Here is a 26,856-nt window from a genome sequence, read left to right on the forward strand (position 1 = left end):
GAGGCAGCTGCTGGTGTCTGGACTGTGCCGGGCAGTGTCTTGAGGGATGGTTGTGGGTCTGCCTTTTTGCACAGCTGGAGCAGGATGGGGGGAGTCTCCTCAGCTCTGAGAAATAGGGAGCAGGGCCAGGGTCAGCAGAACTGGGCATTCAGGGAAAGCCGAGCTTCTGGGTGGGGAAGAGTCTGAGAAAAAGCTCTGGCGGTGGCAGTAACAGATGACGGAGTCACCTCTGGGCCATAGCAAAACACGCCAGAAGTCTCTGTCTTGGAGCTGGCCACAGCGTTGTTGCCTCTCTGCCCCATTTTGGCTCCCACCCGTGGGCAAAGTATGACCCGCCGGCAGGCCGGGGTGCAGGAGCAGGGTCTGGCCACATCCCCGTCCACACTCCTTTCCCTCCCTGTCAGCCACCCCTGGCACACGCTGGCCTGGGCCCCAGGTTGTCCTCATTTACGTAGCCTGACCCAGGCTTCCACCACCAGCTTCCCGTCAGGGTCCAGCCCGTCCGCCCAGGCCACCTCCTCTAGCACCTCCTGCCCGCTCATCCCGTCCTGGGAGAGGCGGTGGCAGGCAGCTTCCTGTGTTAAGTCAGTGGGCAGCAGTTCCCTCCATGATTATGGCCTCGACGGTCCTCGGATACGGGGAGGCCCGGAGGTTCTGAGTTGAGCTCTCTTCCCCTCCAGGCCGTGTTTGACTGTGTGGTGAACTCCCTGAAGAACGTCCTTAACATCCTGGTTGTCTATATGCTCTTCATGTTCATATTTGCTGTCATTGCGGTGCAGCTCTTCAAAGGGAAGTTTTTCTACTGCACGGATGAGTCCAAGGGGCTGGAGAGGGACTGCCGGTAAGTCAGGCAGGGCTGGGAGTGGGGAGTCCAGTGAGGGCTCTGGGAGGAGCCTGCTTGGGGTCCACCAGAGAGCTGGGGGTGTGCCTCTTTCCCCAGGGTCACACTGGGACTTCTGGCTCATTTTCCTCAGCAGAGCTGGGGACCAGGCACTTCTGAGGGACACGCTCTTCCTGCCCATAGACATCAGGGAGCACATGGTGGGGGGGGGGTGGTCACTGGGGTGTTGCTTGAGGGCTCTGCAAATCTTGGAGCTCTAGGCTAGACTCTAGGATCAGAGGGGCTGCCCTATGCCTGGAGCTGCTTTCACCATCACTGCGAGGCCTCAGGCCTCTCTGGACCCGGCCCCACCCCAGAGCAAACAGGAGAGATGCCCTCAGGGAGGAACTAGCGGAAATGGAGGCGGGTGCTGAGCAAGGTGGTGTGGGCGGCTGCTTCTCCAGCCACAGGCAATGGCCCCAGCTGCCTCTGTTCATGTAATATTCTCTCGTGTAAATACACCACCACGAATTTACCCACTCTGTGACTGATGGGCATGGGGGGTATTTCCATTCTGAGGCTCTTGTGCGGAGTGCTGTTGTGATTGTCCCAGTATGTGTCTGCTGGGAAGCACACACTTGCAGTTCTAGGAGGTGTGCACACCTGAGAGTGAGACTGCAGGGTCGTGCACTGTGCTTGCGTTCGGCTTCTGCCGGTGCTGCCAGATAGGTGTGTAAAATCGCACTCCTGCCACGTGGCTGAGAACTCCAGTACTGTGCACCAGGGGGTTCTTGGTGTGTTGCATCTTTGGATCTGTAGCCTTTCTCATGTTGGGCTGGTGGCATTTCTCTGTGGTTTAATTTGGGCTGGGTGCCTCACCAGGTGATTGACCACTCCAGTATCCCTGGAAAGGGTCTATGCAAGCCCTTGCCTGTTTTCCCGTATGGAGGTCTTTCACTTTCTGATTGATTTGTAGGAATTCTGTGAAGTCCTGGATAGGCATCCATTGCCAGATCTACGGATTATGTCTTCAAGGTCTTAGAGACGCCTGGGTGGCTCAGTTAGTTAAGTGTCCGATTTGATTTCGGCTCAGGTCACGATCTCACGGTTCGCGGGGTCGCGCCCTGCTGTATGCTGTACAGCCCTCAGGCTGTATGCTGACAGTGCAGAGCCTGCCTGGGATTCTCTCTCCCTCTCTCTTTGCCCCTGCCCCACTCACACATGTGTGTGCATGCACGCGTGCTCTCTCTCTCAAAAGAAATAAACATTTGAAAATTAAAAAGTAAAATAAAAATAAAAAAGTAAAATAAAAATCTTGATTGTAATATAGTCCAATTTATCTCTCTTATGTTTAGTACTCTTTGTATCCTTTTCAGAAAATCTATACAAAGGTCAGGGAAATGCCCTGTTATGTTTTCCTCTAAAAGTTTTAGTTTCGCGTTTGACATTGAGATCTGTGATCTATCTGGAGTTGACTTTGTGTGTTAGGTGAGGTATGGATAAAAATAAATTTTTCTGTAGATGGATATCCAGTTGACCCAGCACTATTTACCTGAAAAAGACCATCCTTTCCCCATTCAGTGATATCCTTTGTTTTTACTGAGATAACAATTCTTACGAAGCATCCATTGAAAGTGAACAACTCAGTGACTTTTAGTGTATTCACAGATGTTTGCAACCACCACCATAGTCAATTTTAGAACACTTTCGTAAGTTAAAAAAAAAAAAAACACAAAAAACCCGTACCCTTTACTACCCACTAGCTCCCCATCTCCAACCCTAAGCAACCATGGATCTATTTTTTTCCTCTTTAGTTTTCCATGTTCTGGATGTTTCATGTAAATGGAATCATAAATATGTGGTCTTTGGTGTCTCATCTCTTCCCTTTACCATCATGTTTTTGAGGTCACCCGTGCTGTAGTGTGTGTCAGAACTTCACTCCCTCTTGTGGTTGGATCTGATTCCGCTCTGCAGATAGATATGCCGCATTTTATTTATTCATTCATCTGTTGATGGACATTTGGGTGTTTCCATCTTTTGGCTATTGTCATTAATGCTTCTGTGAACATGTGTACAAAGTTTTTGTGTGGACAGATGTTTTATTTATTTATCTTTTAACGTTTATTTATTTTTGAGAGAGAGACACACACAGTGTGAGCAGGGGAGGAGCAGAGAGAGAGGGAGACACAGAATCCAAAGCAGGCTCCAGGCTCTGAGCTGTCAGCATAGAGCCCGATGTGGGGCTCGAACCCACAAACCATGAGATCATGACCTGAGACGACGTCTGCCACTCAACTGACTGAGCCACCCAGGCGCGTCTCATTTCTTTTTTTAATTTTTTTTTTCAACGTTTATTTATTTTTGGGACAGAGAGAGACAGAGCATGAACGGGGGAGGGGCAGAGAGAGAGAGGGAGACACAGAATCGGAAACAGGCTCCAGGCTCCGAGCCATCAGCCCAGAGCCCGACGCGGGGCTCGAACTCCCGGACCGCGAGATCGTGACCTGGCTGAAGTCGGACGCCCAACCGACTGCGCCACCCAGGCGCCCCTCATTTCTTTTGAGTGTATACTTAGCAGTGGAATTGATAGGTCATGTGGTAAATCTGTTTACCAGTTTCAGGGACTGACAGACTTCCAGTATGACTGACCCATTTTATATTCCTACCAGCAGTGTGGGAGAGTTCTGATTTCTCCATATCCTTGCCAACACTTGTTATTTTCCTTTTTAAAAATTTAATTATAGCCATCCAGTGGGTATAAAGTGATATCTCAATTCAGTTTTCATTTGCATTTCCCTGATGACTCATCATGTTGAACATCTTTTCATGTGCTTATTGGCCATTTGTATATCTCCTTTGGAGAAATGTCTATTCAGATCTTTATCCATTTTTTAATTGGGTTATTTGTCTTTTTTGTAATTGATTATAATAGTTCTTTATATATTCTAGATTCAGGTCCTGTCAGAGAGAGGATGTTCAAATATTTGGTCCCATTCTGTGTGTTGATGATGTCTTTCAAGCACAAAAGCTTTACATTTTGATGAGGTCCAATTTATCTACTTTTTTCTTTTATTGCTCCTGATTTTGGTATCATATCTAGCAATCCCTTCCCAAATCTTACACCCCCTTGTGTTTTCTTCTAACAGTTTTCTAGCGTTAGCTCTTACCTTTAGGTCTTTGATCCTTTTTGAGTTGGATTTTGGACATGGAGTGAGGTAGGGGTCCAACTTCCTTCTTTTGCAAGTGGATACCCAGTTGTCCCAGCACCATCTGTTGATGGTGTTTCCCTCCATTGGGTGGGCAGCCCTTTCAAAAATCAGTTGGCCGTAGACAAATGGGTTTATTTGGATACTTGGTCTTTATCCTCTAACCTCCTCTACATTCTCATCTCCAGGGGTCAGTATTTGGATTATGAGAAGGAGGAAGTGGAAGCTCAACCACGGCAGTGGAAGAAATACGATTTTCACTATGACAATGTGCTCTGGGCTCTACTGACACTGTTCACAGTGTCCACGGGAGAAGGGTGGCCCATGTGAGTGTTCATATGGTTCATTGTGTGTGATCAGGCTAGAGAAGAGGGGCAACTCGGACAGGGAGTCCCATACTCTGCATCTGTTTGTGTTTTAGTCACTCAGCAAATACCCCATAGGCTCTTGTATCTACCAGGTAAGACATAGCTCTGCCTTCCAGGAGTGGGGTGGCCTGGGAAGAGGAGGAGATTACACCAAAGCACACAGCATAGTGACTTCCTGAAAGTCCTTTTTGAGTAGCTGAAGGTCAGAAGTGAATGGGGCTATTCAGCATCTCCCTGTGCTACTCCTCTGGTCTCAGTTAAGGGTAGACAGAAGGATGTATGTGTTCAGTCGCCACACTGGATAACAGGGAGGACCACCACTCAGAAGGTGGGATCAGTTCTCTGACAGGTGGCCCAGGGCTTTCCAAAGGCAGGTGAGGCTGGGTATGAGCTGGTGAGCTGGGCATGAGCAGGCGTGAGCCGGGAGTGAGCAGGGCAGGGCACAACTCCTGGGCCTCCACCTCTCCTGGTGTTAGGACATTAGGCACTGGAGACCTCCCCTTGGTGGCTCTCCAACAGTCCTGAGTACAAACCCCATCAGTAAGGCAGCCCACCTCCAGGAGGTTGCAGTCCTGGGGGGTGGGGTGGGACAGGCTTTGGCCTGCCATGTTGAGCCTCCTTTTCTCTTGCCATCTCTGGGCTCAGGTATGGAAGCCTCACCTGTGATACAGGTCTTGACTTCCCCATGGGTCTGTACTCAGGGGTCCCCCTGACTCTTGGTGTTTGCTCTTGACACAGGGTCCTGAAACACTCTGTGGATGCCACCTATGAGGAGCAGGGCCCAAGCCCCGGGTACCGCATGGAGCTATCCATCTTCTATGTGGTCTACTTTGTGGTCTTCCCCTTCTTCTTCGTCAATATCTTTGTGGCCTTGATTATCATCACCTTCCAGGAGCAGGGGGACAAGGTGATGTCTGAGTGCAGCCTGGAGAAGAACGAGGTGGGTGGCTCCCTCTTCTGTCCCCTGTGCATATGTACAGTGGACACTCTGCTGGGCTCGCTTGATGGGCAGCATGGGCAGGACCATTGGAAGCCAGTACAGCACAGAGAGAGACTGAGTGTGGGTGGTCAGGGCTGCCTGCGAGGATGAAGGAGACAGGCGTGGGTGCAGTGGGTGCTACAGTGTGGGGTTCTCCCCAGACAAGTTCTCAGTGTTCCTTTCTTTCCACACAGAGGGCTTGCATTGACTTTGCCATCAGCGCCAAGCCCCTGACACGGTACATGCCCCAGGACAAGCAGTCATTCCAGTACAAGACGTGGACGTTTGTCGTGTCTCCGCCCTTTGAGTACTTCATCATGGCCATGATTGCCCTCAACACGGTGGTGCTGATGATGAAGGTGTGTGGGCCCAGTACGGGGGCAGTGGGTGGCAGCTGGGTGTGAGAGAACTGTAGTTACATTTGACCATGTCCTGGTCAGCATGGGATGCCTATGGAAGCCAGCGCCATAGGTTGCGCATGGGCTGAGTTGGTGAGAATGTCCTAGGAGGAGACGGGGAGAGCAGGATGGGGTGTCCGTGTGCTGGGCAGGCATGCAGTTCTCTCTGCATGCAGTGCTCTGGCAGAAGGTCAGGGTGATCCCTGGTGGGGTGTCTTGGGGCAGTTGAACCTATGGCCAATGGCACTCATTCCCCGTGCAGTTCTACAATGCACCCTATGAATACGAGCTGATGTTGAAATGCCTGAACATTGTGTTCACATCCATGTTCTCCATGGAATGCGTGCTGAAGATCATCGCCTTTGGGGTGCTGGTAGGTGCCTTGACTCCCTCTTGGCCTCTTGGTGGTCTGCATTGTGGCTCCTCATCTGTAGGGAGACCTGCAGAGACTTACAGCATGGAGCTGGGAATCCCCCAAGCCCCCAGAGGAAATGTGACCTTGTAGGGGCGCTGAGGAAGGGGCTGCTCTAATGCTCTCAGCTGCCTGAGCTCTGCCCCCAGCTCAGTTCCTGGAGACAGATGGAGCCAGATTCCTCCTCTCTGGACTCACAGCTCTCAGTCTGCACCTGCCCAGGCCCACAGGTGTTTACTTACCCAGCTGTGGTGTCCCACCTGGGGTGGCCCATCTGTCCCTTTGCCCCTTTCTTGATTAGGAGCCACGTCTTGCAACTCTTTGCCTGGCAGAAACCCTCACCAGCCACTAGCAGTAACTGCTCTTTTTTCTCTCTAGAACTATTTCAGAGATGCCTGGAATGTCTTTGACTTTGTCACTGTGTTGGGAAGTATTACTGATATTTTAGTAACAGAGATTGCGGTAAGTAGCATTTCCTGTCCCTCCTCGAGGGCCCCAGCGTGATTTCCTTCTAGGTGGTGCTCCCTCAGTGTGCCTCCAGGTCCTAAGTGTTAGCTCCTCTTCTCTTGCTAGAGTTCCCCAGGAGCCCCTGGAAAGAAGGAGTCTCCTCTCCAGAGGTGGAGTTGGGGACTGAGGACTGATTGAAAAAAATGCTTTTTCTTGGATAAGAAAGTGGTTCCCAAAAGGTCTTCCAGTTTGGTGGCCTGAGAGCCACCTGGGAGCTCCATGGTAACAACTGACCAGGAAGACAAGAGTCTTTTAAATCTGTGTGTGTCTAACAAATCTAACAATTTGGCACCAAAATTACATAAACTAAAATCAACAAGAATATAGGATATTTTAAAATACTTAAATATTTTTTTGTTTTACATGTTTGTACGTGTGTGTATAAATAAAACTAGACAATCTCATTCATGTTAAACATGCATGGATTATATGTAAAAACTGACCAAGTGCAAGTGCAAGTGTTGACCAAGTCTCAACAAATTTCAAAGAATCTGAATCATAAAGCAATATTCTTTGAGTACAGTGCTTTCTCTTAGAATTAAATGGCAAAAAATCTCATCTCTGTCTTCTGTTGAATTCTCTAGGAGCATCACCTGAGATGGGGTGCTTGTACAAATCATTTCTTAGGAAGTAGTCCCAGGAAAAACCATTAGAGAGTGGATTGGGGAACTGATGGGTAAGAGAAGGAGGACCAGAAATGTATCTGGAGCCAAGTTGGGGGTGAATTTGGCTCATCCCTCACTGGGGGTGGTCGCACTTCAGAGCTGCAAACCTCTTCCTCTGTACCTGTTAGTGCTCAGCTAAGGGCTACAGCTGGAGGTGTTAATGGTCAGACACCTCCGGCTCTTCTGAGTATACCCCGTGTGCAGGCAAAGCAGGCTCTGGCACCTGCTGGGGGTGCAGGAATGTCAGATTCCATGGTAACAGGGCCACATGGTGCCCGTTCAGTGGTAACAAGTGTCTGCTGTGCCACCCTGGCTCTGCTCAACTCTTGTACACACCTCACACTGGGTTTACTTCACTCATTCTTCAGGATGGTGCTGGTCACCATCTCTGGAAGAAGAGGGTTTGTAACCAGCTGGAGTTGATCTGAGTTCAGTTGATGTTCATTAACTCATTCTTCCTCTGACCCTTTTGAGGTCCCCTGAATGGTGGCCATCTGCTGCTCTGGTTGCTGGCCTGGTAGGTGGCCCACACTGTCATCCACTGTAACCTAAGTCCCTGCTTGCCATACTTGTGCTCCAGCTGCCAAGGTAGTCCAGTCATAGTTAAGACTGGTCATAGAAACTAGAAAGGCCCCAGTGAACCTCCTGATGTCCAGATAGACTTCTTCCTGCCCCTATGTACTGGTAGCTCTGCCCTTCTCAATAACCTTCTCAATAACCAGCATATGGGGCACCTGGGCAGCTCAGTCAGGTAAGTGTCTAACTCTTGATTTCTGCTCAGGTGATGATCTCACAGTTGTGAGATCAGTCCCTGAGTTGGGCTCAGTGCGGTGTGTGGAGCCTGCTTGGGATTCTCTCTCTCTCTCTCTCTCTCTCTCTCTCTCTCTCTCTCTCTCCCTGCCCCTTCCCTGTTCTCTCTGTCTCAAAAAGTAAACAAACAAACAAGCAAACATAAAACAAAGAATAACCAGCATCAAATACCCTGGCCAGTATGGAAACTATGCTCTGCCTGTTGTTCTTAAGGCATGTTCCACAGTGGAAGCTTTCCCTACTCCTTGAGCCAGGACCTCTAGATTTGCCATACCTAAACTTGGGGAGAGGGAGCACAAAGTCTGCCCTCAGTAGCTGGAGTGATACTGAGAGGGGCTACCCCGACTTCTACCCCTTGCTTCCTGGGTCTGGGCGTTTTACCAGTTGGGCACCCAGTACCACCTCTTGGCCATCAGTTCATCTTAAAGGACAACATCCCAACCCCATGAGGTATATAGCACCAAGCCAGCATTTAATCTGTGCCTTTAAGAGTCTGTTTCAACATTTTATCAGGTCGGCATCTCCTGAATGATGTTGAATATGATATGGATCCTGAGTCATGTGTCCTTTGTAGCTCCTGTGCTTATGCTGAGCTGATGTTATGTGGAATCCCTTGTTGATGAATCTCTGATACTAGCGTAGGCCAAGGTATTCCATCAGCAAAGACGAACCCACACCCAGGATATGAGTGATCCCACTTGAGATAAATCACTGCCGTTTCCAGGTGAAAGGATTCCCGTGTAAGCAACTTAGTACCAAGGGGCTGATTGACAGCCTGAAGTGTGGTACACTGTAAAGGCCTAGCTGACTTCTGCTCATAGCAGGCTGGATGTTCAGCAGCGGCCATGGCTGGATCAGCTTTGTTGAGAGGGAGCCCAGCTGGGTGGCTCAGGCACAGCCTTCATCTCAGCCACCACAGTCACTTCATTCATGGATCTACTGTATAAACACTGGGGCTGGTGAGGATGGAGGCTGGCTGTTACCTGTTGGGCAAACAATCTCAGGAGCTGGTTCTTAGTGCCCCTACAGCCGTGGATGCTCTGGTGGACCTGGTTGTGTATTACAAGGACCTGCACGTCACGTACATTCCCCAGGCCCATCCAGCCTTTCCCCAAACTTGGTTCTTTCTGGAGTCCTGACAAGGCTTTAGCTCTTGCCAGAGGTCCTGTAGTCCATACCACAGGCAACTTCTTTCTCCATAGACACCATGGCTGATGAGGTACCCAGAGCACCACCCAGAGCTCTGCTTCACCACTGCCTTTAAGGTTGTCTCTGTGTGGGACTCTACTGAGGCTGCACCAATTTATTGAGCCAACTGCTCCATAAATCAGGTTGGCTATAGTGATCATCCCATGACTCACTGGGGTCAGGGTGAGCTCAGGAAGACAGAGCTGCAGCAAAGGTGAGACGTCTGAGGCACTGGGCCACCTGTCATATGACTGTGCCTTCTAGACATGCTTGGGTTCGGCCCTGGATGCAGCACTTCTGTCATATGCAGGATTGATGGCGGGCCTGCTACATATACTCATAAGGAGAAGCTTTGGTAACATAGGCACTGTTGTTTCATGGTCAGATGCAATCTCCACCCAGGGCCCAGTATCCAGGAGTAGCCCTCTCATTGGTGATGTCTGTAGCAGATGACATGGCCTTGTTCCAGAATCCTAGGTCTTTGCATTGGCTTTTCTATGTAGGCTTTCCAGCGACTCCACACAGTGTCTTTATCTACCACAGATACCCCAGCACTGTGGAATCTGTTGCATTTTATGGCCCAAGGTATAGTGCTCCTGGTACTGCAGCATGGATCTGCTAGAGACCCCTCTCTTGCTCTGAAATCTCTCAAAGCCGGCAGCTTTGTGTCACCTGATAAATAGGTCACAGCAGTATTTCCTTTGTGGTAAATGCCATCTCTGAAACCCAAGGAAGCCTATGAGAAGTAGGAAGTGTGAGGTGTGATAACTGATTTGTCTTTTACCTTGGGATCCATGTCCTGACGTGGCTCATACCACTGATTATAGTAGTCTTATGTGTTAGGTTTCCACCTAAAATATGAGGAAAGATTATTCCAATCCTAAACAAATTCTTCCAGTGAATAGAAAAAGAGTGAACATTCCCTATTTGTATGAGACTAGTATAATCTTGATACTAAAACTTTTTAATTGAGTATAATATGGGAAGATCATAATCCACACACATTAATGTAGATACAGACACATCAGAAAGTCTAATTTACATTAACAGATCAAAGGACACTGTTAATGTGATTCTGTCTTGGCTCCAGAGAAGATGTACGGTAAAACTCAAATTGTATTCATAATAGAAATTATTGGTAATCTAGGAATTACTGACTTGATGAAGAGAATTTACCAAAAAATCCTATGCAAACATCATATAATGGTTAAATTTGGAAACAATTCCCTTTAAAATCAGAGAAGGGCAATGATATTTGTAAGCACTACTTCTTTTCAACATTGAACTTCAGGTCCTGGTCAGTTAAATAAATTGAATGTTAGCTCCACGAAGACAGAGGTTTTTGCCTGTTTGGTTCACTGCCATATTCCAGGACTTAGAATAGTGTCTGACACTTTAGGTAGTCAGTAGACACTTGTTGAATGAATAAGACAAGAAAAATAAATAAAATGTCTAAGTATTAGAACAGGAATAGGCAAAGCTGTCATTATTCCCAGATAACATTATTAGCTATTGATGAAATCTGGAAAAATGTAACACTGATAAAGAGTGTTTAGGATGGTTGCTGAGTAGATTACCTGAGTGAGTAGTTGACTGCATGCCATTACAGCATTAGCAGTCCTGACAGTAAACCTAACAGCATACATATGCAAGGTCTATGTATGGAAAAGTGCTAAACCTCAGTGAAAGATAGTAAAGAAGACTTAAGTAGATGGTATTCTATTGCACAGTAAATAATTAGTGTCAATCTCAGAGATAATTTTGTCCAGATTGATATGTAGGTTCAATGTAATTTCAATACAAATACCACTGATTTTTTTTGTTTGTTTGTTTTGGAAATTGACAACTTGCTTATAAAACTCATCAGAGAGAGCAAAGGCACCCAAATACTCAAGATATGTAAGAAGCAGAAGGTGCTGCTGCAGCTCTGGGGTGGGGGTACAGTTCCCATCAATGATAAGACTTATTATAAAGCGAGAACATTAAGAATATGGAGCTGACACAGGGATAGTAAATAAGCCAATGGACAGAATCAAGAGTTTAGAATCAAAATCACTCGTGTATGAAAACTTGATGTATGACCCTGTTACTTAATGGGGAGGCAGTTCAATAATTGATGTGGGTATAATGACTATCCATATCAGGAAAACCAGAAATTGAATCTTCACACCATTTACAAAAAAAAAAAAATCTATTTCAAATGGATGAAAATACTTAAATATAACAGGGAAAACTTTAAAACTCTTAGAAGAAAATACAGGAGATTATCTTTAAGACCTTGGGATAGGGACTGTTTGCATAAGCAAAATATACGAAGCACCAGCCATAACTGAAAAAATTTTTCTATAAAATAAAAAGTTTCTGTTTATCAAAAGAAGAAAGGACAGTCCATTAACAGGGAGGGGTTGTTTGCATCACATTCCTTCATTTATCCGTTATAAATATTTATGCACTGCCTGTCATGTGCTAAGAAGTATTCTAAGTGCAGGGACAAAAGATGAAAATCTCTGCTCTTCTGGAGTTTCGTTCCATTGAGAAAGACATGGGTTTTAGACCACGATAGGCCCTGGGAGAAGGCACAGCAGAGAAGGGGTATGAGACATGGCAGGGGTGGGGGTGGTTCCAGGCTTTGATGGCTATGTGTCCAGACAAGATGTCACTGAGATGATGACTTCCAAGCAAAGATGTCTGGGTTTGTGAGGAAGCTGAGCAGGGGACGTCGGGGAGCAACACCAAGCCCTGCACCCACCCTATGCCTGCACTCACAAGGGAGGACGTGGGCACACTGCCACAGCAGCAGTGTGGACAGAGGAGATGGGGGGCAGGGAAGACCTTGCAGCTGGAGTAAATTTTGGTTTATGTTGTGAGTAGGAGGATTTGGAGGGTTTTGTGAAGAGGAGTGACATGATTTGGCTTTTTTAGACCAGACCTCTGGCTGCTCTGTTGAGGACACAGTGCAGGGCACAAGCAGAAGCAGCTAGACAACTTAGGGCTGTCTTCGTTTGGGCTATCCCAGGTGGACCCCAAGACAGGTGATCCCCAGGAATTCCAGGGGAGTGATGGAGTGGGCCAGGGAAGGGAGGCATCCAATACAAGGTGCTATGAAGTCAGTTAGCATTGTGGGTCCTAATGGGGAGCTCTAAGCCTTAGTTACCCCAGCAAGTGCAAGTGACTGGGGTATTTTTCACCAAGTGCTGTCTGCCACTGGTTGAAGGCTGGTGGCAGGAGGGGGAGAATTCTCAGGAAAAATAGATGTAGATGCTGACAACTGAGTATCGGCCCTGTGGGGATGAGTGCCATGAGCATCACTGCAGAGAGCCCAGCAGAGGGACTGGGTGTTTGGGCTAAGGCGAGAGACTGTCATTCTGGATGTATTTTCCGGGAGAGCTGTAGATGGACCAAATGTGGGTGTGACAGTTGAGGCAAGAATGACATCAAAGTCTAAGCACTTGGAAAATGGGTTGTCATTAATGAGAATGGAAAAGAATGTGGGTGTAACAGGTTTGTTGTGGACAGTCAGGATGCAATTTGTGCATGTTAGATTTGAGTTGCCTGGTGGCCTTCTCAAAGGAATTGTCCAAAAGGTAGTTGGACAGATGGGCCTGGAGTTTGGAGGAGAGATTCATGCCAGTGGCGTAAGATTGGGAATCATGAGCATATAAGATGGTATCAGATCCATGAGACGGAATGAGGTCAGTAAAGGAGAGAAAAGAATGAGCTATTGAGGTCTGCGATGTGCCAACACGTAGTGACAAAAGCATAGCTGGAGGACAGAGAAGTTTTCCAAACCACTAGCAAAGGTTACTGTCCAGACTCTGCAAGGCTTTTCTGTGATCAGTAAGAAAAACAAAAGTGACCAAATTAAAAAATGAGCTGAAGGTATTTTAATAAGAAACAGAAATGGCCAGGGGTACCTGGGTGGCTCAGTCAGTTAAGCGTCCAACTTTAGCTCATGTCACGATCTCGTGGTCTGAGAGTTCAAGCCCTGCGTTGGGCTCTGTGCCGGCAGCTCAGAGCCTGGAGCCTGCTTCAGGTTCTGTGTCTCCCTCTCTCTCTCTGCCCCTCTCCTGCTCAAGCTCTGTCTCTCCTCTCTCTCTCTCTCTCTCTCTCAAAAATAAATAAACATAAAAAATCTTTAAGAAAAAAGAAGCAGAAATGGCCAATAAACACAGGAAAAGGTGCTCAAGCTTACTTGTGATCAAAGAAATGTAAAGTGAAATGATATTGAGATATCATTTCACACCCTCTGGTTTGTCAAACAGGAATTCTGACCATGCCAACGGTTAGCAAGGAAGTGGGACATCCAGAACCTGCACAGTACTGCAGGGGTGTCTGTTGGGCAACCTCTTTAGAAAGGTGTGGCAGTCCCTAGAAAGTTGAACATATGCATGCAGCTCAGCACCTTCTCTCTTAGGGACATATGCCAGAGTGCATCTGGGCTGGTGACCTGGGGCCACTGTCACACACGTTTGTGGCAGTGTTGTTTTCAGTAGCAGCAGAATGCACCAATTGTCACGATACAGTAACATAGGGAAGCCCACGCACACTGTGAGTATGAGGGTGACCTCCATGTCCAGAGAGGTGCTTCTCACAAACAAGGTTGGCTCACCATGGCTTAAAAGTTTGTCCAAGTCCAAAAAGGCTGCGCACAGTATCGTCCCGTTTTACAAAGGTTAAGAACAGTCAAGTAAAATGCATTTTAAGAGTTTGTGGTAAGACAGTAAAGAGAAGCACTTATTAACAAGAATTAAGGGCAGCTACTATGTCCAGGCAGGACAAAGGGAGACAGGATGGGCTTCAAAGGTAATGGTGACGTTCTTGTTTTTTTAAGCTGGGTGACGGATATATGGTTTTTTTTTTATTTTTTATTATTTTTCTTTAAAATGCGTCTACACGCATTTATACATATTCTTTTGTTTATGTGGCATGCTTCACGGTTTTCAAAAATTAATAATCCAAATAATCTGGGCAAAAGTCCAAGGGTTCTCATTTAACACAAAAACGGAGGTTCTTATGTGCCACCAACTGTTGGTGTTGAGACATTGCCCAAGTGTTTCTCATCCAGAAATAGTTTGTACTATTGTGGTGTCTGGGAGGAGCAAGCTGGCTGCTGATCCCTGCAGGCCTCCTCCTTGGACACACGTATCTTTGTTTCCCGGATAAAGGGATTCAAACATTGAGCTCCCAGGACACAGCCCTGGGGGTTTCTTCATGTGTATGCGTCCTTGCCAGAGAGGGCAGACTGATGAGAGGGCATCAAGGGTGGGGCGTGCCAGTCGTGCAGAGAGCACGATGCCTTCTAGGGGAGCCTCCCCCTCAGAAGAGGCCCACACACAAGGCAGAGGCCTTCTGCAGTGCAGGTGGCCGGAGTAGCCCAGTCTCTTACTTCAAGTAAGCCCACCATGGCCGCTCCCAGCAGCCTCTGATGCCCAGCAGGGCTGGGGGTAGGGCTGAGAAGCCACTTGGCTTGGAAGCTCCACTGTGCCCTGACCACTAGCACTCTCAGAGCTCAGTCCATCACCCTGTCCTGCCTAGAGGAGAAAAGATGAAAGGAAGCCGTCGTGTGGATTAGTGGTGTCTTTATTTATTTTTTCATCTGTAGTCACTTCATATGTTACTTTGTGAATGTACTTTTTTTTCCTTAGGCAAAAATATGAGTGTCAGTTCCCACCACCAAGTTAACAATCAAAACAGAGCAATAGTCTTAACCAGGGTTATGTAGAGAGCGTTCCCAAGCAAGCATAAAACTGACATTGATTTCTTTGCCTGGAAATAAAAAAAAATAAGTGTCTGTGAGTCATCTTTGGATTTGCATTACAAACAGGAATGCAAATGAATGCCACCCTGTCTGCATAACTTACAGATTTCAAAAATATGTTTTGATTTGATGCATTTTAAGCAGAATATGCAAAGTTTACTCAAATCCTAAAATTTTCCAGTTAAGTATTCAAAGTTTAAGTTTTTGCTTGTGTTGATGACTCATTTTCTCTTTTGTTTTCTGTTTTTGTTCTTGATTTACCTTAACCTACCTGCTGACTCACGCCATCCAACCAACATACAATGCGAAAACCATGTCTCCGTCTGTATGTTGCGCACCTGCTGCTCAAACATCCCAATTTGTAAATAATACGCAAATATCCATCCATGAAAACATCACATATAGGAAACGGTTGGTTTCGTGACTTTAAACGGTTCTTAAAATCCTTGCTTTGCTTGCTGTGCTCCCGCTGTTTCTTCCATTTCCTGTGACCCCTAGCCACTGCCTTCCTGAGGTGTGTGGTCAGAGTCTGGCGGTACCCATTCCCTCTGGCCTCTTCTCCTCAGTTCTGGGGGTCCAACAGGGCCTTCTGAAGACCCTCCCGGGAGCCATTTGATTTCAGGAACTGGCTTTGGGTCTAGAGAGGAGGTAGGGTCTTCTGGAGTGAGGCGGGTAAGTGGCCAGTCAGTTTTTCCTGTTGGGATTCGCTCCAAATTGGAGGGGTTTAGTAGGACATGAGTTTGGACCTGATCCTGTAGAGTCCATGGTTTCTCTTGCAACATCTCCCTTCTATCTGTCCCCATCATGCGAACAGACAAGGTCGGTTCTCCCCAGTGGCCTCTGATGATGTCTCCTAGAGTGTTCTTCCCAGACCTGCCCTTTTATAGGGAATCCTCCCCGGGGCTCAGGGCTGGCGGGGATTTGAGATTCTGTCTACATGATTCAGCAGGGGTTGTATAAGGCCTGACCGAGTAGGAAGAGGGGGGTCTGCCCCAGGAGACAGTGGAACACAGGGCTTGTGCATGCAGGCATCACTGATCCTTGTCAGTGTGTGCCCTTGGTCAGAGAGCTTGTGTGGAGTGCAGGCGGCGTGAACTGGGGCTTTCTCCCAGGCCTTTAGGGGTGTTTGAGAGGAGAGCGGTTACCAGGAACAGAGGCTGTGACTGGAAATTCACATAAAATAGCAAATATTTGAAATTCCTATTACGGAGAGTCCGTGTTGGTGATAAAGTATTTCACAATTGGAGCAGAAAAGCTTGAGTTTTGAGAAAATGCCATTAGCTGCCCCAGAAATCCCAAGCAGTGTGTTCTGCATGGGCTTCGACCCACTCAGGCCTGTTCACAGCCCTGCCCTGTCTGTGCGGAAGAGCACCCCCTTTGTGCTCCCCCTCTTCGTTCGGAGTGCACGCCTCACCTGACATGCTGGATACGCAGGGCTCTCCTTTCTTTCCTTCATCATTGTCACGTGAGAAACAAGGAGGGGAGCAGTTTGCTCCACACTAGCTGGGCCTCAGCGCCAGCGTGGAGTGTGGCCCCAGCTCACCTGCACAGGTCACCCTGCTGTGACCCTGACTCGAGGCTTGACGGTGGGTGCAGGGGATGCCAGTCTGGGCCTGGGGCCAGTTAATAACCCTTTGTGGGGGGCATGTTTCACAATGCCTGGCGCACTTTTAAATCCCTTTCCTCAGTGATTCCTCACTGTCTGGGCACGATGTCCTCATGTCTCTGTCTTGTGAGTGAGGAAGCAGGGACTCCAAGGAGCTAGGAACAGTACACCCTCAAGATGATCAGCTACCACGTGAAGGGATGTGGTGATGCGTCTTTGGGGTGCTCTAGACCCTTTGTGATGTAGAGGCAGAGTAAGGAAACAGTAGGTAAAGTAGTAGGTTGTCCCTGGTGTGACAGAAACCGTGGACTCTGGTAGGATAAGGCAGGCTGTGTCCACCTCCAAAGGGTTGGCTGGGGCCAGAGGTGACTATGCACAGCCACGGGGAGGCTGCCATGTGCTTGCTGCCCCGCCCTCCTGCATGCAGTCCGCATGGTGGTTCCTGGCAGCTCCCACCCCGGGTGCAGCCACAGTGTGCTCAGCCTGCCACGCTGCGCTTGGAGTGTCTGTGGCTGCTGTCACCATCCGTCCTCATGGCTCTCAGGGCTGTCTGTCTGTTGCCAATCCCCACCCCTCTCCTGGGTGCCCACTGGAGCCCTGAGAAAAGGAGTCTGGGAGGGGGTGGGGCGGGAACTTGAGTCTCAACAAAATATAGTCAGTGACTTGTTGAATGTTGCATTTGTGCATTAAGTAATTTGGGTGAATACTGCCTTTCCCTGCCTTGTTTGTCTTCCAACCCTTCTTCCTCACCCAGAAGCCTATATTTTTCCCAGTATCTTCAGGAAATCTTCTGGTCTATGCCCGTGGCCTGAGTAGAGTGCTTTGGGCCGGGAAGATGCTGACTGTGTTATAAGTCTTGGCCTCTCCAGACCCAACTGAGCAGACGGTTTCAAAGTAGAGACCTTAGGAGAGGCCAGGCACTTGGAAGCCCCCTCCCCTTCCTCTGATTTATTGTCTTGTACAAAGGATTTCCTGGCACTGTAGACAGAGTCCCCCTCCCATCCTTGTGCCCGTCCTCCTGAGGTGCTGGCTCATTTGAGAGTCCTGGGGCCCATGGAGTGAGTGTGGGTGCTTCTCAGCCATCCTGTACCACTGAAATTCTCTCTCCCCAGCACAGCAGGTGAGGGAGCTGTAGGCCAAAAAACTTGTGTACACTCCAGGGTCACACCCTGCCGTCCCCTTCTGCCTTCTTGCTGATCTGGACCACAGTTGGCACCCCCTGCGACTGCCAGACCTCCCACCCCATGACTCCCGTATCCAGCCCTCCAGCAGAGGCAGTCCAGAGTCTCCAGCCGCCCTGGTGGAAACCAAAGGAGCAGACAAGGGCTGGGTTGGGGCCGCCGTTCACAGAAGTAAGAGAGAGACTCATCCCAGCCAAGACCAGATGGGCAGTCCTGGAGGGAGGGCACCGCAGTCCTGGAGGGAGGGCACCCAGCTCTCCCCAGGCTCCCAGTGCCTCCTGCACGTGCTCCTCTGCTGCTGCTCTCATTCAACATGCTGTGTTCTCTTTTCTCTTCATTTGACCACTGAATCTGGTGATACGATGTGTCTAAGCCTGAGCTGCTTGCATATGTTAGAACACTCAAGTGGCAGGAAGCTGCTCTCAGGCTGTGGGTGGGCACCTGTTTTCTAAGCAGACAGAGGGTGGGAAGCGGCCTGGGTCTACAAGCACCCCCATCTCGTGGATACCACCCAGAGCCGTGCTCCCTGAAAGGGAGGTGCCAGTAATTCGAGGTGCCCCTGGGCCAGGGCGGAAGCCTCACTCCCAGGTAATCTGTGGAGTCCAGAGATAACTGTTTCTTTTTGCGCTTGATTTTGAACCCCTTGGATGAGGGAGCAGTGCTAGTTACCCTGGGATCTCTGGAGCTGAGACCATTTGTGGATTTTGTAAGTAGCTTCCGTGGTGTGAGCAGAGTCACCGACACGCCTCCTGTGGTGACTTGTCTGTAGGCACCCAGAGCAGCCCCAGGGGGAGTGCTTGCCCCTCTGCCAGGTCCCGGGGCTTCACTGACTGTGTGGAGAAGGGAAGGGCCCTGCCACCAAGCCTGGGGTGGGGCCCTTCAGAGGCTCTCAGCGGAGAAGCAGTTCCGCCCAGCGCTCAGACGGCTCGGCTGTGTCCCGCAAGAGGTGGTCGGTGTTAGAGGCCCAGCCACAGTTGGTCTCCTGGTTCCATCTGGCAGCAAGGAGCTACTTCTGAGAACTTTTCTCTCTGTCCCTCCTTGTTGGGTCCAGGGGAGCCTAGAGTGGTGGGGTTTCTTTGATTTGCTGCATGAGAAGTGATTTGCAACGACAAGCTTTACTTCTGGAAGGTTTTCCGGTGGCCAATTGCTGCTTATACTGCAGAGCAGTGACTTTTTGTTCAGCCTCTCTCTGTATCCACTTTTCTTCAGACCACAGCAAGTCAGGGAGAGGTGGGTGGGGACCAACGTGCCTGCGCTTGCAGGAAGCTGGTTTCCGCAGGTTAGAGAACAGCCTCTCTTCCCTGCAGAACAACTTCATCAACCTCAGCTTCCTACGCCTCTTCCGTGCTGCCCGGCTCATCAAGCTGCTCCGCCAAGGCTACACCATCCGCATCCTGCTGTGGACCTTCGTCCAGTCCTTCAAGGTGAAGCCCAGGCACGGCCAAGTGCCCTGACCCTTCCCTTTGTCATGCCATGCACAGTGGTGTGGCCACCCCCTCTCTTGCCACCAGAGCAGCCCCCCTCTTGGAGGCTCCTTGTCGGCACCTATTTTCCTATGGTAGTTTATAAATACATTTTAAGTTATCCAGAGAGTATCTTGATAATGCTCACTGACTCTGAGATAAGCTTTATGACCGATTATAGATGAAGAAACTGAGGTGGTCGCCTGGTCGAGGGGCTTCATGGTCAGTGGGGGTGGATCTGTGGTAGCTGAGGTCTGAGTGGCTCCAGAGACCCGGCCACCATCCACTCCGCAGACGAGGCCCAAGCAAGGTGGCCGTCGGGCCCTCCCTGGAGCTGCTCCGTTTCCTGCGTGTCTCCACAGGCCCTGCCTTACGTGTGTCTGCTCATCGCCATGCTTTTCTTCATCTATGCCATCATTGGCATGCAGGTGGGTGTGCCTGCCAGGATGGGGTGCATGAGGGGTTCCTGTGCCCTGGAGCAGGAGGGCACTCATCACAGTCATCAAATGATAACAATGACAGATTGACACTTAGTGATGATTTCTGCGAGCCAGGTATTAGTCTAAGCACTTCATGAACTTAATTCTCAGAAGGGCTGTTCTATCAATAAAGGACACAGAGGTTGGGCACCAAGAGGTTGGATGTGTTGGCCAGAGTGGGGGTAGTAGCTGTGGGAAGATGCACTGCTGTGCTCCTGAGTGGAACCCCACTGAGCCATTGATGGGCAGGTTTGATTGGGTGCTGGACCCCCGTGGTAGTGGCGCATTGGCACGTCTTCCTGGTGCTGAGTGGCCTGTAGAGCAGCAGCTGGCCATTTGGATAGTCCAGAGAGTTGCCCTGATCCTTTAGAGGAAATTGCATATTACAGAAGAAAAAAGTCAGCAGGATCACATCAGATCGCTATACTGTCCAATTCAGTGTGGATCATTTAGATTGCTTTTATTTTGCCGAAGAACCCTTTGTCAGCTATTTGGAAAAACATTTAAAAGACACAAAGCAGTGTTCCAGTTTTAAGCCTTTTGACATCTGGCCTCTTTCCAACAGTAGGGTGGGAGACGGGCCCAAATGTTCATGTGTAGTGGGAGAAGCCACTGTCTTAAAGGCTAGCTGAAAACTGATTTTTAAACTCTGTTTCAAGGATTAAAAAGTTCTCCCATTTTAAAATGTGCTGAGGTCTGATGCTATTTAAAACAAATCTATATCTTTTTCTGCTTTGGTCTGTGGATGTACAAACCATAAATGTCATTGAGCTTTGTTTTTGGTGAATATGTGATAGTTCATAAATTTTTCAGCCAGATTCCAGATTTTAAGCCAAGTACAATTACTGACCTGTTTGCATTTCTAACCCTGAAACGATATCAATTAAAATGCATAAAAAGCCCATTGTGATATTTGCATAGAAATTTAAAAAGAAACTTTCAAGTAATCTCCTAGCTATTACCAATATAATTACTGCTTCAGAATCATTGACGAGAGAGTCAACTTCCAAATGCTTACAGCCCATGTCAACTCAGCTCCAGGTCCCACTTTTACTAGGCATGCACACTTGCATCTGTGGACTTGCTGAGCTGTGGGACATTGACATATTTGGCCTTGGAGAGGTTTCCTCTGCCCTGGAAATGCACAGACACCATCAGAGCTGGAAGCCCTGTTTCCTGCAGCCCCTGCAGTAGTGGTGGTAGCTAAGGGCAGTGTCCTGTGCCTTATGGGTCTTCTTCTGCCTGGCCACAGCTCCTGATGACCCAACAGTATCAGCCTGTGGCCTTCTTTTTTGTTTCAGGTATTTGGAAATATTGCCCTGGATGATGACACCAGCATCAACCGGCACAACAACTTTCGAACATTTTTACAAGCCTTGATGCTGTTGTTCAGGTGTGTTGTTTGGGAAGTCAGCCCACGCTCAGAGGCCTCTCCACCCAGGATGCACAGGGTGTGTGCTGACCCACGGGGCTACCCACCTTGTGCTGGCCTCCCCTTAATGGACCTTTCCAGCTTCTCCCCTCTTTTCGTTGTCCTTTCCTAAGGGTTCCTGGGCTTCAGTCAGCCTGAGCCCCGTGTTAGTCTGACCTCCACCACCTCGTCTCTGATCCCTGACAGCGACCAAAACGCCTCTAGCAAGGCTGCAGCTGAGAATCTGGGAAGACAGAAGGTGCCCAGCAAGGCCTTTTTCTGGTGTGCTGGCCATAAGCTTTCCGTCTGTTGGCCTTGTTGATTATGGTGATCTGTGGGATCAGGGGGAAGCAGAGCAGTGGGAACCCCTTTTGATACAGTATGTGCTACTCAGTGACCCAAGGAACTCAAATGCCCCCATGGCTCACAGGACCGCAATTCTCTAGGCCCCAAGTCAAGTGCCAGGGTGGACTCTTGAGGGCACAGAGCTTGTGTTTGGCCAGAGCTCCCTCCCCCCCCACCCCGCAAAGGTGTGCTTGGGAGCACTTGGTGCCAGCTGCTGTTCTTAGGCACAGCACACCCTCTGTGGATTGGAGGCTGTTGACCATGCTGGTTTGAGGGCTGAGGGGAGAGGACTGAATGTGTCTCCTTGCCTCCAGAGTCTCTTCCATTTAACCAAGCCCACCACCGTGACCCTGGGAGTGAAGGAAGGAGCTCTTTGTAGTGGCTAGAGGAGGAGGGGTGCTGACATCATTCCCTGCCTGGTGCCCCTTCATAAGGTGTCCACACTGGTGTTTATGTATGTAAATGCATCAGGCTGCTGTGAGGCCTGTGCTGGGGATGCCCAACACCACTAACCCCGTGCAGTGCACTCTGGGGCATGGGGAAGTTCTTGTCTGGAGGGAGATCAGAGCCAGGTCTGCTTTGCTGAGCTGCCTGGAGGGAGTGGTCTGACTCTCATTTTTTATATCGGACGGACAAGTGTCCTTAGGCCTACGCTTTCCCCAAATAGAATCATTTCTCTGGATTTTAGCTATTATGTTAATTTTATCTCTTCATTTATTAATGTCCTGCCTTTGCTGCAAGAGTTGAGGCAGGCCTGTGAAACCAGCCTTAGTTTTAAGCGTTTGTTCTCTGAGATCTCTTTTCCTCCCTGATCTCTATGCCACACATGTACACCAGTGTCAGCCAGGCCTGGCACAGGGCAACTGCTCTGCAGGAAAAGGCCCCTGCCCCTAGCCATTGTCAATGAGGAGTGGGCTCTACTTGTGCCCACAACTGGCCATAGAAGCACACCAAATTAGGGAGACTCAGGCCTCTGGTCTGCCTGTAAGTCTCGTGCACATCCTGCCCTTGTGCTGGTTGCATGTCCAGGGACAAAAGTCCAGGAAGAAGGGTTCTCCAGGGTGGCCACTGAGGTTGGGGGTTGTTCTTGGTGTGTTCAGGAAACAGCAGAGGCTGATGTGGCTGGAGTGGACTGAACAGGGACCACTGGGAAAGAACAGGCAGCAGGTGACACTGAGCTGTGGGAAGTTGAGTGTGAATTTTGGCTTTTGCAGCGAGACAGAGGTTGGTTGAGAGAAGTGACCTGATCTCACCCGTGTTTAGTGGGCCCACTGGGCTGTTGTGTGGGGAGGATCAGTTAGGAAGCTGTTGCAGCAGATCAGGGGAGGTGATTGTTGCTTAGCCCAGGGTGGTGAGAAGTGGTAAGATTCTGGCTGTTTTTTCATAGTAGATGAGGTGATGAATAGAGTGTGGTGAGCAAGAGAGGAGGCAAGGATGGCTGCGGCATTTTTGCCTTAAGAAACTGGAGGGATGGAGTCACCATTTTTTTGAATCAAGGAAGGCTGGGTGGAGGGGTGGGGGAGAGACCAGGAAGGCTGGTGGGCTCTGTTGGCTTTGAGGTGGCAGAGGTCCATGAATGGGCGCTCACCATGGTGCTGAATTTTGGTGCAGTGCCTTATTTTCAGTAAATAGTTCTTTCTGAGTTAATGATCAGTCCTAATGCCAGAGGATTCTTTTTAAGAAGCATGCATCTCTTGGGGCGCCTGGGTGGCTCAGTCATTTAAGAGTCCCACTTTGGCTCAGGTCATGATCTCACGGCTCATGGGTTCAAGCTCTGTGTTGACAGCTCAGAGCCTGGAGCCTGTTTGGATTCTATGTCTCCCTCTCTCTCTGCCCCTCCCCTGCTCATGCTCTGTCTCTGCCTCAAAAATAAATAAACATTAAAAAAAAAAAGCAGGTGTTTTTTACCCATACCTTACATGTGAGCAGGTTCTCTGTGGGAGGGAACCCAGAGAGGGTGTGCACTTGAACCGGCTCTTCTGAGATCCCTTCCCAGGCTGGTCCAGGCCTTCCTTTATGGGCCTCATAGCTCTGCCATTCTTCTCAGGAGTGCCACTGGGGAGGCCTGGCACGAGATCATGCTGTCTTGTCTCAGCAACCAGGCCTGTGATGAGCACGCCAATGCCAATGAGTGTGGGAGCGACTTTGCCTACTTTTACTTCGTCTCCTTCATCTTCCTTTGCTCCTTTCTGGTAAGTCCTGGTCACTGTGCCCATGTGTCCACCTGTCTCAGTCCATTCTGGGTCCCCCTACATCTGTGACTGATCCCCGATACTGATTCATGTCGCATTACAGGCTGATTCCATGTTGATGGTCCTATATCCCCCGAACTGATGACCTCATTAACCCTAAAAGGACCCACCCTGTGATGAGCTCCTGTGGGCCTTGCCTTTCCTTCTTAAAAAGGGTTTAAATTTTCCATGGGACAGTTGTCCCTTAGTCTTTAGCCTCTGCCATGGTGCTGGGATACAAAGAAGCATCACTCCAGCCGTTGTGCCTGAGGCTGATGAGCCTCAGGAAACTGGTGGTTGGAGAGGTCAGTGGACTAGGTCCTAGGAGTGTTGATTTTATTCCAAGTCATCAGACACCGCTGGGAAACTTTGAGCTGGGGCATGACACGATCTGCGTGATGTTTTAAAATCTTGCTCTGGCTCTGGCTTCTGGTCAGGAGAGGCTGAAGAGTGGTCAGGGAGATTATTGGAGGTAATAGTGCCTAGAGAAGTGTGGGGATGAAGGGAGTTGAGGTGCATTTTAAAGGTAGAGTAGGGGCGCCTGGGTGGCGCAGTCGGTTAAGCGTCCGACTTCAGCCAGATCACGATCTCGCGGTCCAGGAGTTTGAGCCCCGTGTCGGGCTCTGGGCTGATGGCTCGGAGCCTGGAGCCTGTTTCCGATTCTGTGTCTCCCTCTCTCTCTGCCCCTCCCCCGTTCATGCTCTGTCTCTCTCTGTCCCAAAAATTAAAAAAATAAAAAAATAAAAAAATAAAGGTAGAGCCAACATGACTGATGATTAAACACAGGCGTGAGAGAAGAAAAGAGAGAAAGTGTTGCCTGTGGTTTGCTGGGGTGGTGGAGAAACAAGCCCTGGGTGCTGCGAGCGGGGATGTGAGGTGGTGCAGCTGCTGTGGAGAACAGTAGGGTGGTTCTTCAGTAAAGTGAAAATAGAAACACAGTATGATCCAGCAGTTCTGCTTCCGGGTGTATGCCAGAATTGAAGGCAGGAACTTGAATAAATATTTGTACGCATACGTTCATAGCAGCATTAGTCACAACAGCAAGAAGGTAAAAGCAATCAAAGTGTCCAGCAGCAAATGATTGGTAAACAACATGTGACGTGAACGTACAGGGAATATCATTTAACCTTCTAAAGAGAGGCAGTTCTGACATAAACTACAGTATGAATGAACTGTGAAGTCATTATGCTAAGTGAAATAAACCAGTGAGAAAAGAAAAACACTGTATGGTTTTACCTCTGAGGTCCCCTGAACAGTGAAGTTTTAGAGACGAGGACAGGATGGTGGGTGCCAGGGGCTAGAGGAGGGGATAGGAGTTAGGGTTTAATCAGGATAGAGTTTCGGTTGGGGAAGATATAAGAGTTCTGGGGCTGGACGGTGGGAATGGTTGCACAACACTGTGAATGTGCTTGATGCCATTGAACTGCACACTTGTGGGTGTTTAAATTGATAAGCTTTTTGTTATGCATATTTTATCACAATTTTTTAAAATGATATTAAGAAAGACTTAACCTAAATCCTATTCAAACTCTTTGAAAAAATAGAAGAGGATGGGGCGCCTGGGTGGCGCAGTCGGTTAAGCGTCCGACTTCAGCCAGGTCATGATCTCGCGGTCTGTGAGTTCGAGCCCCGCGTCAGGCTCTGGGCTGATGGCTTGGAGCCTGGAGCCTGTTTCCGATTCTGTGTCTCCCTCTCTCTCTGCCCCTCCCCCGTTCATGCTCTGTCTCTCTCTGTCCCAAAAATAAATAAACGTTGAAAAAATAGAAGAGGAAACACTTCCTAACACATCCTGTGATGTTGGCATTACCTTGATACCAACACTGGGAAGGATGCCCCAACAAAAGAAAACTACAGACCAATATCCCTGATAAATAGACAGTAAGAATCTTGAATAAACTAATTCCAACAACACGTTAAAAGGATTCTATACCATGATCAAATGGATTTATTCCAGGAATGCAAGGATGCATTTTCAACAAATGAAAATCAACCTATGTGATGAGGAAAAAACCCACCTGATTATCTCAATAGATGCAAAAAAAAAAAAAGCATGTGACAAAATTCAATATCCTTTCATGATAGAAACACTTATAACATGATGGAGAACATTTATGAAAAACGTATAGCTAAGATGTATTCAGTGGTGAAAGACTGAAAACTTTTCCCCAAATACCAGGAACAAGACAAGGATGCCCAATTTTATCGCTTCTATTCAATTCAACATTGTGCTGGAAGGCCTAGCTAGAGCAGTTGGGCCAGAAAAAGAAACAAAAGGCATTCAGATTGGAAAGGAAAAGGTAGAGCTATCTCTAGTTAAAGATGATGTTATTGTATATATAGGACATCCCAAAGAATACACACATGTGCACGTGCGCGTGCACGCGCACCACACACACACACACACACACACACACAGTACTAAAACTAATAATTGAGTTAAAGTGTCAGGGTACAAAATCAACACACAAAAATCAGTTATGTTTCTATGCAACAGCAATAAACAACCTGAAAATGGGGCACCCAGTTGGTGAGCATCCGACTTCGGCTCAGGTCATGATCTCGCAGTTTGTGGGTTTGAGCCCCGTGCTGGGCTCCCTGCTGTCAGCACGGAGCCCACTTCAGATCTTCTCTCTCTCTCTCTCTGCCCCTCCCGTGTTTGTGTGCGCATGCTCTCTCTCTGTCAAAAATAAGTAAACATTAAAAAAAAACAACAACACAACAACCTGAAAAGGAAACTAAAGAAATAATTCCATTTCCAGTAGCATCCAAAGGGACAAAATATCTGGGAATCAATAAATACCCATGGAAATGAAACACTTGTACATTGTGAACTGCAAAATATTACTAAAATAAGTTAAAGATGACCTAATTCAATGAAAGGACATGCATGCCCATGGATCAGAAGACTTAATATTAGTAAGGTGGCAGTATCCCCACAAAGTGAGCTCCACATTCAGTGTGATCCTTGTCAGAGCTCTAATGGCCTTTCTGCAGAAATGGAAAAGCTTATCCTCAAACTCCTTTGGAAT

The 26,856-nt window shown here is 48.5% G+C and overlaps 1 protein-coding gene across 1 annotated transcript in view; it reads left to right on the plus strand.

The window, feature by feature from the left end:
• CACNA1B (calcium voltage-gated channel subunit alpha1 B) overlaps positions 1-26,856 on the plus strand; it is a 198,695-nt gene that overhangs the window by 145,021 nt on the left and 26,818 nt on the right. Inside the window, exons 31-41 of the mRNA XM_040460282.1 lie at positions 681-841; positions 4,215-4,352; positions 5,133-5,334; positions 5,568-5,732; positions 6,034-6,144; positions 6,562-6,645; positions 15,517-15,522; positions 19,206-19,322; positions 19,724-19,789; positions 21,142-21,233; positions 23,644-23,788. Of these exons, the coding sequence (XP_040316216.1) occupies positions 681-841; positions 4,215-4,352; positions 5,133-5,334; positions 5,568-5,732; positions 6,034-6,144; positions 6,562-6,645; positions 15,517-15,522; positions 19,206-19,322; positions 19,724-19,789; positions 21,142-21,233; positions 23,644-23,788 (1,287 nt within the window). The remainder of the gene's footprint in view (positions 1-680; positions 842-4,214; positions 4,353-5,132; positions 5,335-5,567; positions 5,733-6,033; positions 6,145-6,561; positions 6,646-15,516; positions 15,523-19,205; positions 19,323-19,723; positions 19,790-21,141; positions 21,234-23,643; positions 23,789-26,856) is intronic.

This window comes from Herpailurus yagouaroundi, unplaced genomic scaffold, assembly GCF_014898765.1.
Source record: "Herpailurus yagouaroundi ecotype Mexico unplaced genomic scaffold, PumYag 249, whole genome shotgun sequence".
Classification (NCBI taxonomy): Eukaryota; Metazoa; Chordata; class Mammalia; order Carnivora; family Felidae; genus Herpailurus; species Herpailurus yagouaroundi.